This window comes from Urocampus carinirostris, chromosome 1 (genome assembly GCF_059441175.1).
Source record: "Urocampus carinirostris isolate Australia breed hairy pipefish chromosome 1, RoL_Ucar_1.0, whole genome shotgun sequence".
Taxonomy (NCBI): Eukaryota; Metazoa; Chordata; class Actinopteri; order Syngnathiformes; family Syngnathidae; genus Urocampus; species Urocampus carinirostris.
The window spans coordinates 54,916,721-54,932,750 of record NC_142349.1 but is presented as its reverse complement, the minus strand read 5'-3'; the positions used below and the strand labels follow the sequence as shown (position 1 = coordinate 54,932,750).

Below are 16,030 nucleotides of genomic sequence, written 5' to 3'. Positions count from 1 at the left end.
TACTTATAACCCACTAGGTGTAGCCATCTAATACACGCCTTACAGTGACACTAAAAGCGGTAAAACTTCCTAAAAGTGTGCGAAAGTGTCCTCAGACAACTTCCTGTCTAGATTGTTTAAACTATTTGGGTTGAAATACTCAAGTGACCCCCGTCTTCAAAATAGTTCATGTCTAGACGAGCTATTTTTACACATGGGGGATTTGGGGAAATTATTTTGAAAAAGCAGAATGTGAGTGCTTCCTGAATTCGTGGTGGCTCGAATTCAAGATGGGGAAATGTCAATCATCAGATATATTAGTAATAGTACTTGTGTGTTTGCCTTTTTCTGATTAGGAATCTATACCAGTTATATGGTTTTAAAGTAACGTTATAATCCCAGGCCTAAATGTTTAGGGTTTGAAACCATTTATGTGAATTCAGACTTAACTAGTGTTTGAAGGATTTTTTTAATATTTAGTCTCTTAATTGCAACTTCAAGTGCAGTTAATAACTAAAAGAACTACTTTAAGGTGCCAAATTGGGAGGATATATCAATGATAGGGTTTTTAAGTAGGATTTTTATTCACAGCTCTTGGGTTATGACTCAAAATCGGGTTTGGAACCAGGTTGTGGATTCAAACAATTGTTTTAATGGTGTACCTTTTAAAATATTATTTTAACAAAATGGCCAAAGCTTTAATTGAAATTCCAACTGCAGTTGGGGTTGAAAAGAAGTACGATTAGGGTGTCTAATTTTAAGTTTGTAGCAAGGATACGATTTAGATCAGGTACTGTGGTAAACTTTTAAAATCAAGGTTAAAATATGAGGAAGAGTTTAGAAATAGATGAATAGTTTAAAATATGTTTTTAAATAATTATGGTTTCAACATAGGATTTAAAATGATGGTTGGAGTTTCAAATCTGGGCCTTGGGTCTTTAAACTTAATAAACCAATCCTTTAAAAGTAGGCGGTCCTCTACAGCCTTTGAAAGCTCACTAATAGTCTTGATAAAAACTCATCTGAGCTCAAAAAAACCCGACAAGACTAACGTTTTTATAGTTTTTTATTTCAATTAGTATGACAAATATTTTATGTTGGAGAACATACGCTACTATCTCCCTTTGGAATTAAATATACAAGTGAAAAAAAAACTGTAAAAAATGATCCGATATTACTCAATTGGTGAGAACTTCAACAAGGTGTCCTGTTTGTACGAGTTGGCATGACCTAGACTCTAGGTCCTAGAGGACTAGTGATACCACACAAAGCTTACAGTCAAGCGGTTCTTGACTCAGGTTTTTCTCTGTGGGATTTGCAAGTCGCTTGAGCTTATTCCCATATTGGGGACTCAGAGGATAATCTAGAAACATCTTCAGGTCTACCAAGAATACACAATAAAGAAATGTATTTTCCATTGTTTTCTGACTAATTCAACCTCCCCGCTGATTATTTAGCACCAATTCCTACAAAAGTCATCCTGAATATGTCACAATCGACTATGAAATTAATTTCAGTGGACCTTCTTGTGCTTCTCCTGACGTCCTATTGGCTCTTCTCCCCGCCTGCCAACGATCGTCTCTTCCTGCCGGAGAACGCCCCCACCGGCCGGATCTTCATTTCGGTGAAGTCGAGAGACACCAGGTGGCCTTTCCACGGCTCCCAGTTCACTCCCTACCAAAAAGAAGCAACCAAATCAATAGTGGAGAATGGAATTTTCAACTTGATGTCTACTCAAGTCTGAATAGATGATTTGTAGGCTCCACCCAATTACTCCCACTTCCTCTCAATTTTACCCTTCACTCCATCAAATGAGTGTAACAGTGTCTGAATCTTCTTCAAAGTGTACTGTAAGGTGGAAAAGTTAGGAACACAAATCCTTTTCACCAAGTCAACCTAGGAGCACCCTAGCTTCACCCTTTCAGCATTACTGACCAACGGGAAGCGATAATGTGATGGAATGAACCAATTATATGTGTTTACGTGGTGCTATTGAAGGAAAATTCCTAAAGACGTCATGAGAGGTGGTTTCAGAGTCGTTTTTCCCAGTGCCAATCAGAGGGGAGTGGTTGGAGAGCGCCCACCTGCCTCTCAAACCCTGCACTTCATGATAAAGCTACAGGTTGTTGGATCATTTTGCCATCTTGTTTGGAGTTGCCATCCATCCTTCTAGGTCCTGTTGTTGAGCAGTTTAGTCTTGGACTATCTGACTCTGCCAGTCGTGAGTTTCCGTCTTAGATATCGCTCTGCCAGCTCTGTGTGTTTTCGTTCTTTGATTTTTGTTAGTTTTTTCCATCCCGCCTCAGGAGCGCCCTGTTATTTTCAATTACTTATTAAACCTTGTTTTTTTAACTCTGTCCGTAACAGCTGGTGAGATGAGGAAAAACTCACACGAATGAAGCGCAATACTCCTTTGGCAATATTTTATTTTGCAAGTAAACACTACGGTTTATTGTTGTACCCAGTTCCAATGTAACGGTTCTGAGTTAAGTGCATTTAAAAAAAAATAATAATAAGCTTAATTGTTGCTTTTGTAACCTCACAACAAACAGCTCTAAGTGTTGAGGTGGTAAATAGGAATTGTGTTCCTAATTCTTACAAAGGAATAGTTCCCCTTTCCGCAACAAAGTATTGGAAGGAAAAGAGAAAGTAATGGGATTGATCCATAGTCCGTAATGTGGGAGAATATTCATGTCTAAGTAAATTTATATTTTTAATAACTATGATATGAAATTTGCATAAAAAATACTGCAAATCAATACATTTACATTCAAATAAATAATTTTATAGAACATGAATTAACATTATGACATGTGATTTCACTGCTAAAATTGCAAAAAGGTTACATAATTATGTATGAAACGTTAAAATAAATGGAAAATCTTCCTACAGGACTAGAAATGGAAATACGTATCATACTTATGGAAGATTATTGTCTGAAGCAACAAAAAAGGATTTGTAATGAGTGTTCGAAAAGTAGTGTCTGAGCTGCCGTGCAAGTTCTGCGTTTCCCTTTTATTTTCTTTTAGCTACAAACAATTAAAATGTTAACCACAACCGGGGACTTGAAAAACACTGTTTCTCAAAGGCAGAATTGTTACCTTATGTAGTCTGATTTAATTTTAACCATGCATTTTAAATGTTGTTCATCATATTTCTGAAGTACAGTGATCCCTCGCCGTATCGCGGATTACTTTTCACGATTTTGATACTTTGCAAGTTTTGAACTGAATGGTCTTTATTGTAAATTAATATCAACGTATAGTGCAATCTGATCTGCAGCAGACAGCTCTCAGCAAATGTTATTGCAGGGCAGGTTGGGGTGGGCTTTGTGTGTATTGGATGGGCGTGACTGTCTGTGTGAGCCACAAAAATGGGCTGTCAGTCAAACAGCTGGCGTGGGCGGGCGCCAAGGTCAATGTGTCCACCACAGTTTTATTAAATCTGACTCTGAGGAAAGTCGAAAGAGTCGAAAGAAATGCTGACGACCAGCGGGTGCTCCACGGATTGTTATAGGGTCCAGGAAGGGACTGAGGTGACGTCGGGAGAGAAGGCATTAGGGGCACTACAGGTCTGGCCTACTGCGGCCAGGCGTTATAACAACTTTTACAAGCCACCTTTGCCCAGCCTGTTTCTGACTAACCCCCATGAAACGGATGACCTGGAGCGTAGAGGTAAGATCTTAGGCCTTGTTCGAAATTTTTAGGCTTGAAATGTCAATCTTTAGGTCGGGCCTGGGCCAAGCTTTTCTCTCGCTTTTTTTCCCGTTGTGGAGGGTCTGCACAGCATGGACTTACTTTTACTTAAGTAATTCTTTAGATGACTGCTCTTTACTTCTACTTGAGTAATAGTTTTCTTGAGTAACAGTTGAGTAACACACTACGCTGCAGTTTGGCGCCAAAATGCAAACATCAGCTTCAGAGTTATATTATTCAAATAACTATCATAAAGAACATGCTTACCGAACAATCAATCGAAATGAATCTTAATCCCTGGTGTCCAAGTTAAAGATGCGCCGCTTCCATTTTCAACCTCTGCGAGGCTTACGTCAGACGTCATTTCCAATTCTCGCCAATGGCGTACAAGCTTTACAAAATTAGTTTCTGCTTTTCTGCTAAATATTTCACTATTTGCATCTTGTAATCTGCAAAATATGATTTTTTTTCTCTGCCATTTTTTTTTGTTTCATTTCGCTGCACTTCGCCAAAATGCAATATTCAGCACCAAAGTGTTCATTTCGGCACTGAACTTTGAAGATCACGCTTGATTTGATGGACTCGGCCTGAAGTAAACCCGAAGCTCCTTAGTTAACTCACAAGACTGTGTCTGCTGTCTCCCCATTTTCCGTTGAGGTTAGCCAGGTGACAGTTTTTGTACCACCATGCCCCTCGGTGCGTCAGGGCGCAGTTGCCCAGGGCGATGTCATTATCCGAATCGATGGTCGTCCAAGGCCGACCTTGGTGGTAGGTCATAGCATCACCTGCAAAAACAAACGCCATCGATCAAAAACTCAGGTAAACACTTCCCAGCCCCGCTCCGTCCTCGCATTTTGCCCGCACGCCGGATAAATATCGACGCGGTTGTCGCCGTGTAGCTTTAGGACGCGGCGGCGTCAAACAATAAGCCGATAAATGTCCAACTTGTGTGAAGAAAACCTGAGAGGACCTCTGACTGAAGAAATAGCCCGTTTGAGTAGCAATATTGATTCAAGGTTGCATTTATTTATACCTTCACAACAGTATAAAGTAGCAGCATCTTTTAAAAGGTGGTAAAAAATGCTTTCATTAGAATTCTCCAATGCGATCAAGAGTGGAATGTATGAAATTGTCAAAAAGTACAAAAGCAACAAATTCTAAGTAGATGTGGCCCTCGGTGGCATACACAGAAGATGTGGAGTGATACATTTTTGCATGGCCTGGACGAAATTAGACCATTTTAGACATACAGAGTTACTCATTTCCCAAAAAAACAATAATAGAACTCAAATGTTAACTCGTTTTTTTCTGGCATCCAGTCCAGAACGATGTCTTCACTGCCAAATGTATGTCTTGTAGGTTGCTCATATAATTTTTCCGACATATTTGGGAACTTTGGTTGCTGCTACTTATCATTGCATTATTGTCACGATGCACTATTATTACAACTTAGACCAGTCTTTATGAACTACTTTATAACCCTAACCCTAACCCTAACCCTAACCCTTTATAATCCTGATATTCCTTTATTTTATGCAACTTATTTTATATTTGATCATATTACCACTAGATGGCACTGTATTGTCTGCATAGCATCAAGATGACAGACAATTATGGTGGCAACTACTGGGTATAGATTCCTCTATGTAAAAGAAATACAAATTTCATGACCTATAAATAATTATAAAAAATAACATTGGGATGATAGTTCATGTATTATTGCCCATTAAGTCAAATCAATGTTTTTAACTGAATTATATGAAGTTTTTTTTGTACCACAAAGATGGCACCAAATTCTAAACACTATCCCTTTAAGTATCATGTGTACCTGGAAGGTTCCATATCTTGTTGTAAATAATGGTTATCACATTATTATAAATGACAATAAAGACAAATCAATTCAATTAAAAAAGATGCTTACCGTATTTGACAAAATGATTGCGTATTTTAGGTGCATTTTAGTTCAGATTTAACTTTACATATTTTACTATATTTTCGATGAGTATTTTGGGTAAAATAAGAAACTTGAGATGACGGGGCAGTTAATGTTCCACATTTAAAACATGTATGTTATTTATTTTTTTTTTTTTTAAGTCGAGAAAAAAACCCTAAAATAACAATATTATTAAATAAATAACAAATCACAATTCACTGGCCTTCTGAAACAACAACACTAGTGTAATCATCCCTCCACATTAAATGGCCGTCCTCTGAAATCGTAAGACAACATATTATGGCATGATACTTAATATAAAATGGAAGATGCCAGATAATTAGTCATTTTAAGCTTTACCTTTACTATTCTATTTTGTTTACCCTGTTTTATCTTGAAAAAAAAAGAAAGTTATAACAATAATGTGATATGGCAGCCAATTGGACTCTTCTTATTTTCTTATATTCTTAAAAATAATTTGAATAACAAATAGAAGCGTGTAAAAGCCAAAAAAGTAATGTTTCAATATTTGAAATGAACATATGTATGTGCCACAGGACCCCAAATATATGTAGATGGTAAATGGTCTGCATTTATATAGCGCTTTTCCAGTCAAACAAGACCTCCCAAAGCGCTTTACAATGTGCTTCACACTTCCCCATTCACACACACACTCACACACCAATAGCGGCCATGCAGCCATGCAAAGTGCCGACCTGCTTATTGGGGGCATTGGGGATTCAGTTGAAAAAATGATTAGTACTGTTGTTTACAACATTTTTTTTGCATTGTTTAATGTGTGATATGATATTTTGGTTAATAGTTTTGAAAAGTTCCGAAGCAAAATTCATCAATTTGTTATTCTTCTCCGTGGTCGGCCATTTTGAGAGTTCTTATCCAGGGATGAGGACATCAATATAGGTCAACCAATTGCGGTGCAATGGCTATCTCATGCGTCACTGTGATTGGCTAACGCATGAGCAACACTGATTTCATCATCCGTCCACACAAAATGGCCACCCCTCGAGATCATTCAAAACATATCATTGTTAGGGCATTATTTGTATTAAAATGGACAACGTTTCCCTCTAAATGTTTCACTGTTTAATTTAAAATGTAAAATGCACCTGCAGTGCCTCTGTAACGGCCAACGGTGAGTGCATATTTCTGCCTGGCGCCGGCGACTTTGAAGTTATCGTAAATGGCATAGGCCCTCTCTGAGCCGATCCCCAAATCAAACCTCACTTCATACTGAACAGGCGTGTTGGTCATCTGGTGGAGCTTTTCCAGCCCTAAAATTAACGAAACAAATAGACGTATAGGTATGACGTATAGGTTGAAAAAAATGTTGTTTTTCTCACCGATCCAAAACTCGTCTGTGACGTTGCCGAAACCTGACACATATTGCCGCCATCGTTTCATGAAGTCAAGTTTGCCTGACGTGCGGCGCTGCAAGACCTGAGGCGTGTTCAGGAGAGTAATCAGACATGTAGTCGCTTGTTAATCGCTTGCCGCGCACTGCTGAACGTTTTGTAATCGCTCACTGTGATTGCCTTACTGATCCAAAATGGCCGACGACAGTACAATGGATTTCGTTCTACAGCTTGCTTTGAGCGAGTTGGCTGATATGAGCGACAGTTCGCATATTGACACAGTTAAGGTTATCCTAAACGCAGTGGAAGGGTCATACCTGTCTTGCATTGTTCACAAACATTACCAGGCAATGTAAGACGATATATTACATCGCCAACAGCACTCGTCAGGGTGAGATCCTCCATCTTCTGCACTGTCGACGCCATGTTGGAAATCAAAGTAAGCGGTCTTTCTCCCGTGATTACTCGGGCACGCGAGCGCTCAATAATCATTGGCCGTTCAGAAGCTAGCGATAGCTAGCGATAGCAATCGCTCACTCTCCTGAACACGCCTCAGAAGAAACATTGTTCTGTATTTCCTGAATATATTATTATTTATAAAAACACTTTTAAAATGGGGTTTTAGTGTACCATCCAGCCGCCTCCATCAGTATCCATATCACAGTAAACCTCTGTCGGTTTGGAGCTGTCGTTGTCGAGGTAAATGGTGTAAACTCCGCTCTTTTTAATGCCGTTTTTCATGATCTGAAGGCAGTCGACCGGGACTGGGTACAGCATTCCAACTACGTAATCGATAAATAAAGGAAGCATCAGTGAGATTGATCATGACCAGATTTTGCTTGTTGTCGCCTGCAGACCAGTTTTGAAGACTGTTTCCGCCACTTTGCTCCTCTTGTTCCCTCTGTAAGCGATGATGCTGACAATGTATCTCTTGGACATCTGAAGGCCTGACATGGCAAAGCTGCTTTCTCTGGCGCCGAGTTTTTTCTTAACAGTCTGAGGAACACAGGAATTATTTTACGGGGAGAAGTATTGAGAAAGATTGACGACCAAGTTTTCAAATAAGACTCATTACCAAAAAAAAAAATCAAATTGGGGGGGAAAAGAATAATTTAGGTCTACAATAGCTAATGGACGTTAAGGCTCAGTCACTTTGGTTAAAATGTGTGATTTAAATTTGTGATAACCTCTTGTTGAAACCAAAACAAATCATCTGGTTTGATTTGATTTACTATACATGTGTGGAGCATGCTAATTAGGTGCACTTCATCACCACAAGAGGGCAGCCATGCATAGTAAAAATGCTGCAGATAAGGGCATCCCAGTAAACATGAATTAAAACTGATGATGCCTGCACATTGAATTTGATCATTTATTAGAAGTGCAGCATATTTTTTATGATGATATCGTTTTACACACTATTTTTCTGCATTGTGCCAAGTTTGAGGATTTTTTTTATCTCATCCTTGTCCACGTTCAACTGACCTCCTTGTTGCCGTCCTCATCCCTGTAGTTCAAAACGTAGCCATCAATGTCAGCCAAAGGAGCAGTCCAGGTTAACACCGCTGATTCCGTGGTGACACGAGTAGCCTGCAAGCCCCTCGGAGCGTCTATGTCTGTCAGATGAAGCACAACGGTAATGGTAAGTGAATGCTCATTCATGCCGGTAGCAATACTGGAGTTAATTAGTTTGGATTTAAGGGGCCTGAAACGCAAATGAGGATCACCCATCTGGTGTGCAAGTTAAGTCGACAGTCATTTTTTTTTCGGTTGGCGCTGAGACTGACACATCATCTGCATGCATGGTTTCTATGTGCTTTGTGAAGATGAACCAGCAATTTGCCTGTCCTGTTTGGGAATAACCGCGGTGTTAATTTGTTTGACACATGCACAAAGGCTCAAGTAATGATAGTGTGAGGCATGCGCATCATTGCATATTGTCCATTCATCTGAATTTTCTATTGCTCCTGTTTTAAGGGTCAGCTAAAACTTGGGAATATTTGGGGGTGAAAACCGGCAACTACGGTAGACCCCCGGGCTACAGCATCCCCACCTTACGATGTTTTCATGATTTGATGTGGAATACAGTGTTTTTCCGGCCATTCGCTACAGCATTTTACCCTTCATACAATATCAACAGCAAATTCAAAATTGAAACTTTGTTTTTGTACATATGAGGAGCTAAGTCTCTAAGAGGCCCGTCGGTTATTGGGCGACATCATAAGATGCTGGTCTGCAATTCGTTTGCGTCACCGCATCATTAAGATGATGCTATGCTATTGGCTGAACTTCTTCGCACAATGGTTTCCTCTCTTCATTCAGTTCAGAATCCCGTGTGCTTTGTTAAAACCGCTATCCAGCAATACAATACTGTATTTTTTTGTACTGTATTTATTAGTCCTGGGCCCTAAGACTTGCAGTGATGCTAAAGGGAGAAGCAAAACATGATAATCATGGAAACAGACGAAAAAGAATATGAATAAAGCACACCCATTGTTAGCCTTGCAAAGGCCTACGGCCGTAACCGATTGATGACCTGAACAATTATGAACAAGGACGGGATTAAAGAAAGGACATCTTCTAAGTTTCCAAGGTTCATTAGTTTTATTTTTAATCCACTGTAGCATGTTTTTTCCCCTCTGCATTCCCCAGCTACTCCCCTGTGCCATCTTAAGTCGCATCACACCAAGTTTCATTTTTCCTTTACATGTGTATCTATTTACTGTATAATATATTTTAACCCTATGCAGGTATATTACACATGGGTAGTACTTACTCTTATAATATTTTGATATTTTAATGTTTTTATCTTGGGGACGGGGTGCATTAGCTAATTAACATAGATATCTATCCCCCATCATACAGCACTTTCACATTGGAATGCCAATCTCATAATGAATTCATATCGTATCCTGGGGGTCCACTGTATGCTTGTATTTGAAAGGAAAGACATAAATTGAATAGCATCGCCATTAACTGTACTGATTTGTTGTCATAAGTAAAGATCTTTTTCTAAAAAGAATTAACAACATTTTTGGGACCGTCTCGAAATAAATTACAGGCAAAGGGAAGTGACTTGAGACAGATTGGGTCATACCACTTAGCTACAGGTTTTTTTGTGTGTTTATACAATATAGGATAGTCTAATATCCTCGGTGAATATGACATTTAAATAAAAAACTTACAATTTAGGCAAATATTTACTCAATCCAATGATTCATTTGAGGAATTTGTACATTCTTATGTTTTATTCTAACTGGATACTCTAATATCACATGGTCCGGTTTCAGAACCACAGTCTAAATCCGCCACTTAGCCCTGGAATTTACCAAACTTCCTTTTTAAGTTCAGTGTCGCTGGCGTCACTAGCATAGCAAAAAACTCCACCTTCTAAAAAAATATTAAAAAGAGAAAGCAGTTTGTTTCCATTTGTACAAAAAAATGATTTAATTCTATCAGAAGGTGGTTTAGGACATGGGTCACCAACATTGATGCCTGTTTGCACCGTGTAGCCCCCTAAAAACACGCGAGTAATCCGTGGACTTGTTCTGAAAATAGCTCACCAGTGATGGGTCATTGTGATATTCTAGGAAATTGGATTACTAACCTATTTTCACACTACTTTCAATGATTACAACTTAATAATAACACAGTAACGACACTGTAAAAATGTTAAGCTGTTATTTTCAAAAAGTATATCGAACTAGTCTAGGTGACCCCTAGAATTATTATTATGACAGTAATACTTGAGATATTTAGGCAACCTTCCATAAACATCTCGTATGAATTCATTCTTTTCTTGCGTGACCGCTAACGGTTGGCAGGTTGAAAGGAGATTATTGGATATTCCAAGAGCGAGGCCACCCATCCGTTCGTGCAGCCATTCTCCGAACTTTCCACTTTTCACATGTTTCTTTTACAAAGCTATGGTTGTTCCGAGATGTTCACCATGTGGCGCCACTGACCCACAGTGAACTCCCGACGTACAGTATCTAAACGCTGGCAAGGCTGGCCTGCCAAAATAAAGGATGGTGCGACTTCCTGAGGATTTCACCAATAAAATGTTAATGGTGCATGAAATGCATATTGTGTTTTCACCCTGGGGAGGAGCACGAGGAATGTTTGACGTATGAAAAGTGTTTCCCAGCCATCCATAAAATCTGCTTTGTGTTATAGACGGGCAAGTTGACTTTTACTTCAGCCGGGTAATAGTTTTCATTTGCGAAATTTGCTGTAAGAAAAAGACAAACTATCCTTTTACTGTAGACCCAAGGTTCCGCCACCCGCAGCCTACGACATGTCCATGTCACGATGTGAAAAACAATGTTTTTCCAGCCCCTCGTTACAGCTTTTTCACCACTATATGACATCAACAACAAATTATTTGTGGTGTTCTTCCACATGACTCTGTGGGTGCCTCATATGTGTCTCAGATTCCCGTCTGCTATTGGTCAATGTCATGTAAGATTCTCAACTCCCATTGGTTTGCCTCACGGCATCATGAAGATAGTATTGGCTGAACTCCCTCCCATAATGCCTTTCTCTCTCATCGTTCAGTTCAGAATTTCGTGAAGCAAACTTGCATTTGTTTATCTATGAATCCCAATACTTGCAGTGATGCTAAAGGGAGAAGCAAAAAGATGATGACCATGGAAACAAAATTTTCAAATGTGTGTAAACACACAATTATGACTCCAAAAATGGTTGATTTTTCTCATTTTAAAAGTACAGTTAGACCACCAGGATATTGTGTCCCTGCCTTATGAGGTTGTCACTTTTCAGTGTGGAATGAGATGGGGATTTTTGGCCCATCGAAAGGGAATTTTCCCCATCAAAAAATTATTTCAGGGACCCAAAAACATATAGAATGATAACTTTGCAGTGTTCGTGCATTCGACATCTTCTCTAAGATGCCTGTCTGCTGTTGGTCAAAGTCACGTTAAAGGTCAGCTGGTCTGCTATTGGTTTGCATCACGTCATGTAAATCTCACAATGTCTTTCTTTTTGTTGACTTCAAAATCTCGTGTGCTTCGTAAAGTTTTGAGAATCAATACTGTATTTATTTGTTATACGTCCCAAGGCTTGCAGTGATGCTAAAAGTAGAAGCAAAAACATGAAAACCATGGAAATGAATATCTATATTTAAATTGTTATGCAATCATATACACAAATATTAGATTACCATTTACTAGTATGTTATTTTAATGTTTTACCTCGGGTACCAGGGATTTTGGGCGGATTACCTTATTACCATAGGTTTCTATCCTCCGCCATAGGACAATTTCACCATACAATTAAAATAAATGTATGTCATATCCCAGGTGTCTTCTTAAGTAGACGTTATTAGCATTGTGCCAACCTGTCTCGGCCTGGACTGAGATCTTCCTGCTTCTCCGGCCTCCTTTGACGGCCCAGATGTAGACAGTGTAGACCACGCCGGGCCTCAAACTGGTCAGAATGTGAGAACGGCTCTCTGGGCCAAGACGAATTTCCCCACTCGAGGCCTCAGAGGAGCTGTGGGTGAGCACGTAGCCGTCGATTTCTGACTGGACGCCGTCCCAGGACACCCTAAAGCCGCTCTCGGTTTGGTCTCTGGCTAGCAGGTTTGCGGGATCGTCCAGTTCTGGAGGAAGATGTTATTTGATGTAGTTTATCCAGAAACTCGAATGTTATTAATTCAAAATGAGTGTATTCAAATGACATGCTGAAAACATTGTTGTTATTTTCATACTTTCAGAAGATGGAGCGATATATTTTTTCTAAACCAAGGCGTACGTTACATCAACTTTTAACACCTGTTTCTGCCTGTGTAGAAATCTTCCTGCTGGCTTTATTTCCTTTGATGGCCCGGATGTAAACCGTGTACACCACACCGGGGCGCAAACCCGTCAAAATGTAGGAAGTGACGTCGGGTCCGAGAGGGATTTCCCCACTGGAACCCTCCGAGGAGACGTAGTTGAGGACGTAGCCATCGATTTCTGCATGGACCCCGTTCCACGACACCATGAAGCTGTTCTCTGTCTCATCGTGGGCTACAAGGTTTGAAGGCACATCCAATTCTAGAGGAGAGTGTTGATTACATTTGAATTGTTATTGTCCTTGATAATAACAAACATTGTTGACAATGAGATGAGACATGACATTAAGAGAGATACGGTTCACTGAGATACACTAGACCCCCGGGATATGGCGTCCCCACTTTATGACTTTTTCATTTCATTGTGTGGAAGATGTTTGTCGGCCCTTCTATACGGCATTAGAGCAAAAGTTAAAAGATTAAAAAGTTAAAAGGCTATTGCCTCCCACAATCCCTTTTTCTTCATTCATTTACAAAATATGTGTTTTGTGAAGACTTTGTGAGTCAGTGATACTAAATATTTTATACTGTATTTATTAGCTATGGGTCCAAGCTGTGCCGTGATACTAAACGGAAAGGCAAACATGTTAACCATGGAAACGAACCGTAGAAAAATGAAGAAGGCCTAGACATCATTATACTGACCGGAATCAATCAACGATCTGGACGATCTGGTTATTCAAAATAGGGAGGCCATAAGAAGTTTGTGCATTAATAACATTATAATCCTCGCAAGTGGAATTTTCTAAATCAGTTTAATCACCGTCTCTTACTGCATCTATCTACCACTCCACTATAGCAGCTTATTTACTTACGATGTACCATATTGTTATTTTAATGTTTTTGACTGGGATGCCAGGGGTTCTGAGCGAATTTCCTTCCGTTTCTATGCCACATTTATATGGCAATTTCACTTGACAATCCTTACTGAATGATTGTATTGACTATAGACTAGATGGTACTAAAAGCAGAGGTAGGTAGTAACGGGTTACAATTACTCCAGTACACTTACTTGAGTAAGTCTTGGGACATTTTGTACTTCTAGGAGTAGTTTTAAATCAACATACATTTTACTTGAGTTTATTTGTGAAGAAGAAACTGTAATAGTATGCCGCTACATTGAATCCGTTACTCAAATTCCCTCAAGCGAGATTCTCTCTTGGCTCTCACCCATGTATCACGTGTCTTTTATTTAGATTTCACTAATGACCTAAACAACCACCTGGTGGCACTTGAGAGCAGGGTTAGGAACTTATTTTACTGTACTGTATGGGTAGAGTAAAGTATATACTGTAGCTATAGCCTTACGTATACATTTTTTATTTTAATCCACAAAGGGTTCGCCCAAACAAATTGAGTACACTGACTAGTAATTTATTACTGATTGGATGGATGGACGTTAATGATTTGATGGTCTGATGGAATGGTTGGTTTTTTCTTTTTTTACTCTTACTCAGTACTTGAAAAGTTATTTTTTTACTGAGTAGTTTTTTAATTTTACTCAAGTATTTTTTTGGATGACCACAGTTTACTTCTACTTGAGTCATATAATTTTGAAGTAAGTTTACTTGAGTAAACGTTTTCGCCACACATCCCACCTCCGACTAAAAGTAGAAGGCGATCATGAAAAGTGTTGAAATGTTTACAAGTTATAAACACCTGTCTCTCCTTGTGTTGAGACCTTCCTGCTGGCTTTATTTCCCTTAACAGCCCAAATGCTGAATGTATAGACGACGCCGGGGTTCAAACCACTTATGGTGTAAGTGGTACTCTGAGGCCCCAGCGGGATTTCTTTGCCTGAGCCATCAGGAGAACGGTACTTGAGCACATAGCCGTCAATTTCTGCCTGGACGGCCTCCCATGACAGCTTGAAGCTGCTGTCAGTCACAGCCTGGGCTTGAATATTAGCCGGAGCGTCTAGCTCTATAGAAGAATGTTAGTAAACAAGTTTTGCAAAAACAGTAAAGTAGAAGAACCTAAGTTTTTCAGAAGTCGTATACAAAACCTGTCTCTGCTTGGGTTGAAATCTTTCTACTGGCTTTGTTTCCCTTGACAGCCCAGACGTGGACCTTGTAGACGGCCCCAGGCCTCAAGCCCTTTATTGTATATGAACTAATGTCAGGCTCAAGTTGGATCTCCTCCCTGGAGCCATCAGAAGAAAGGTACGCTAACTTGTAGCCGTCGATTTCTGCCTGAGCGCGGCCCCAGGACACTCGGAAGCTGCTCTCTGTTTCTTCCTTGGCAGAGAGGTTAGTTGGACCATCCATTTCTAAAACAAAATTGAATTAATTAAAGACCAAACCTCTCAAAATATAAGATTTTAACAAAATGAGATATACTATACGATTGTCAGGCCCTTAAAAAGCACCCTTTCTTGTAAGGTTTACTTTTACTTGCCCACCCCCTTCCTCTTATTTGGTATGAGTAAGTGCATGATTCCTCTAGAAATTACGAACGAAATTGCTTGCCATGTCATCACTTCGATTTTCGTTTGTTGAGACAAAACTTTTGGCGATTGTTCATTCGTTTTTTTTTTTTTTAATTGTACTCAATTTTAAAGAGGACCAATGGAACTGGATACAACAATAGTGTTTAGACGTCTGAATACTGTGCTTCACTCTTTTTATTCTTCCTTGACTTTACAGCAATTGCCTCACCTGCTCCTTTGTGCTTTTCCATGTGCCGCATCGCCCTCTGTAGGAATTTGCGCTCCATAGCACTACATTCCCACTCCCTCCCACGATTTTTTTCTTTATTCATATCTTACTTAAAAAACTTTTACCAATGTGACTCGCTCCAACAATATACTGCATTTTTTTGCCGTGTTGTCAGGTATGATTTGCAACATTTTTCTTTTCTTTTATATTTTACTCACCTTGAACCAGTAACAGAAATTGTTGCAAAAATTGACTGTAGTGCTTAACTTGCAAAATAAATAAGTATGTCGCCTTATAAGTACCACGCTTCTCTTTTATTCTTTCTCATCTTGATTTTTCTCCCCTATTGTTTTTTTTTTCTAGTACCTCATCGCCCGCTGTGGAAATTTACATTCCATGGCACAACACAACATAAACACACATAATAAGTTCATTGCCTTCCACAATTTCTTCCAGCTAATTGGTCATGCATAGGAAGAAGCTGGGGTGCTCTTAAGCTGACTTTGTGAAAGGATGCTTATACCCCTTACTCTCCC

At 39.4% G+C, this 16,030-nt stretch overlaps 1 protein-coding gene and 1 long non-coding RNA gene across 3 annotated transcripts in view; one reads left to right on the top strand and one right to left on the bottom strand.

Annotated features, from left to right (window-relative positions):
- Positions 1–1,027: 1,027 nt before the first annotated feature.
- Positions 1,028–16,030, bottom strand: part of tnn (tenascin N) — a 44,602-nt gene continuing 29,599 nt past the window's right edge. The window contains exons 10-20 of the mRNA XM_088345698.1: positions 14,843–15,106; positions 14,497–14,760; positions 12,776–13,039; positions 12,340–12,603; positions 8,466–8,596; positions 7,838–7,976; positions 7,611–7,762; positions 6,969–7,065; positions 6,735–6,899; positions 4,296–4,459; positions 1,028–1,653 (exon numbers count right to left, since the gene is read on the bottom strand). Coding sequence (XP_088201824.1) covers positions 1,525–1,653; positions 4,296–4,459; positions 6,735–6,899; positions 6,969–7,065; positions 7,611–7,762; positions 7,838–7,976; positions 8,466–8,596; positions 12,340–12,603; positions 12,776–13,039; positions 14,497–14,760; positions 14,843–15,106 — 2,033 coding nt within the window. The 3' untranslated portion in view covers positions 1,028–1,524. The remainder of the gene's footprint in view (positions 1,654–4,295; positions 4,460–6,734; positions 6,900–6,968; positions 7,066–7,610; positions 7,763–7,837; positions 7,977–8,465; positions 8,597–12,339; positions 12,604–12,775; positions 13,040–14,496; positions 14,761–14,842; positions 15,107–16,030) is intronic.
- On the top strand, positions 7,481–15,742 carry LOC148376281 (uncharacterized). Of its 2 annotated transcripts, XR_015851530.1 has the most exons (4): positions 7,481–7,679; positions 8,494–8,622; positions 12,794–13,019; positions 14,894–15,742. It is a non-coding gene; the product is annotated as an uncharacterized LOC148376281 (long non-coding RNA). The 2 variants fall into 2 exon arrangements; XR_015851529.1 differs by lacking the exon at positions 14,894–15,742 and having other exon boundaries at positions 12,794–13,225.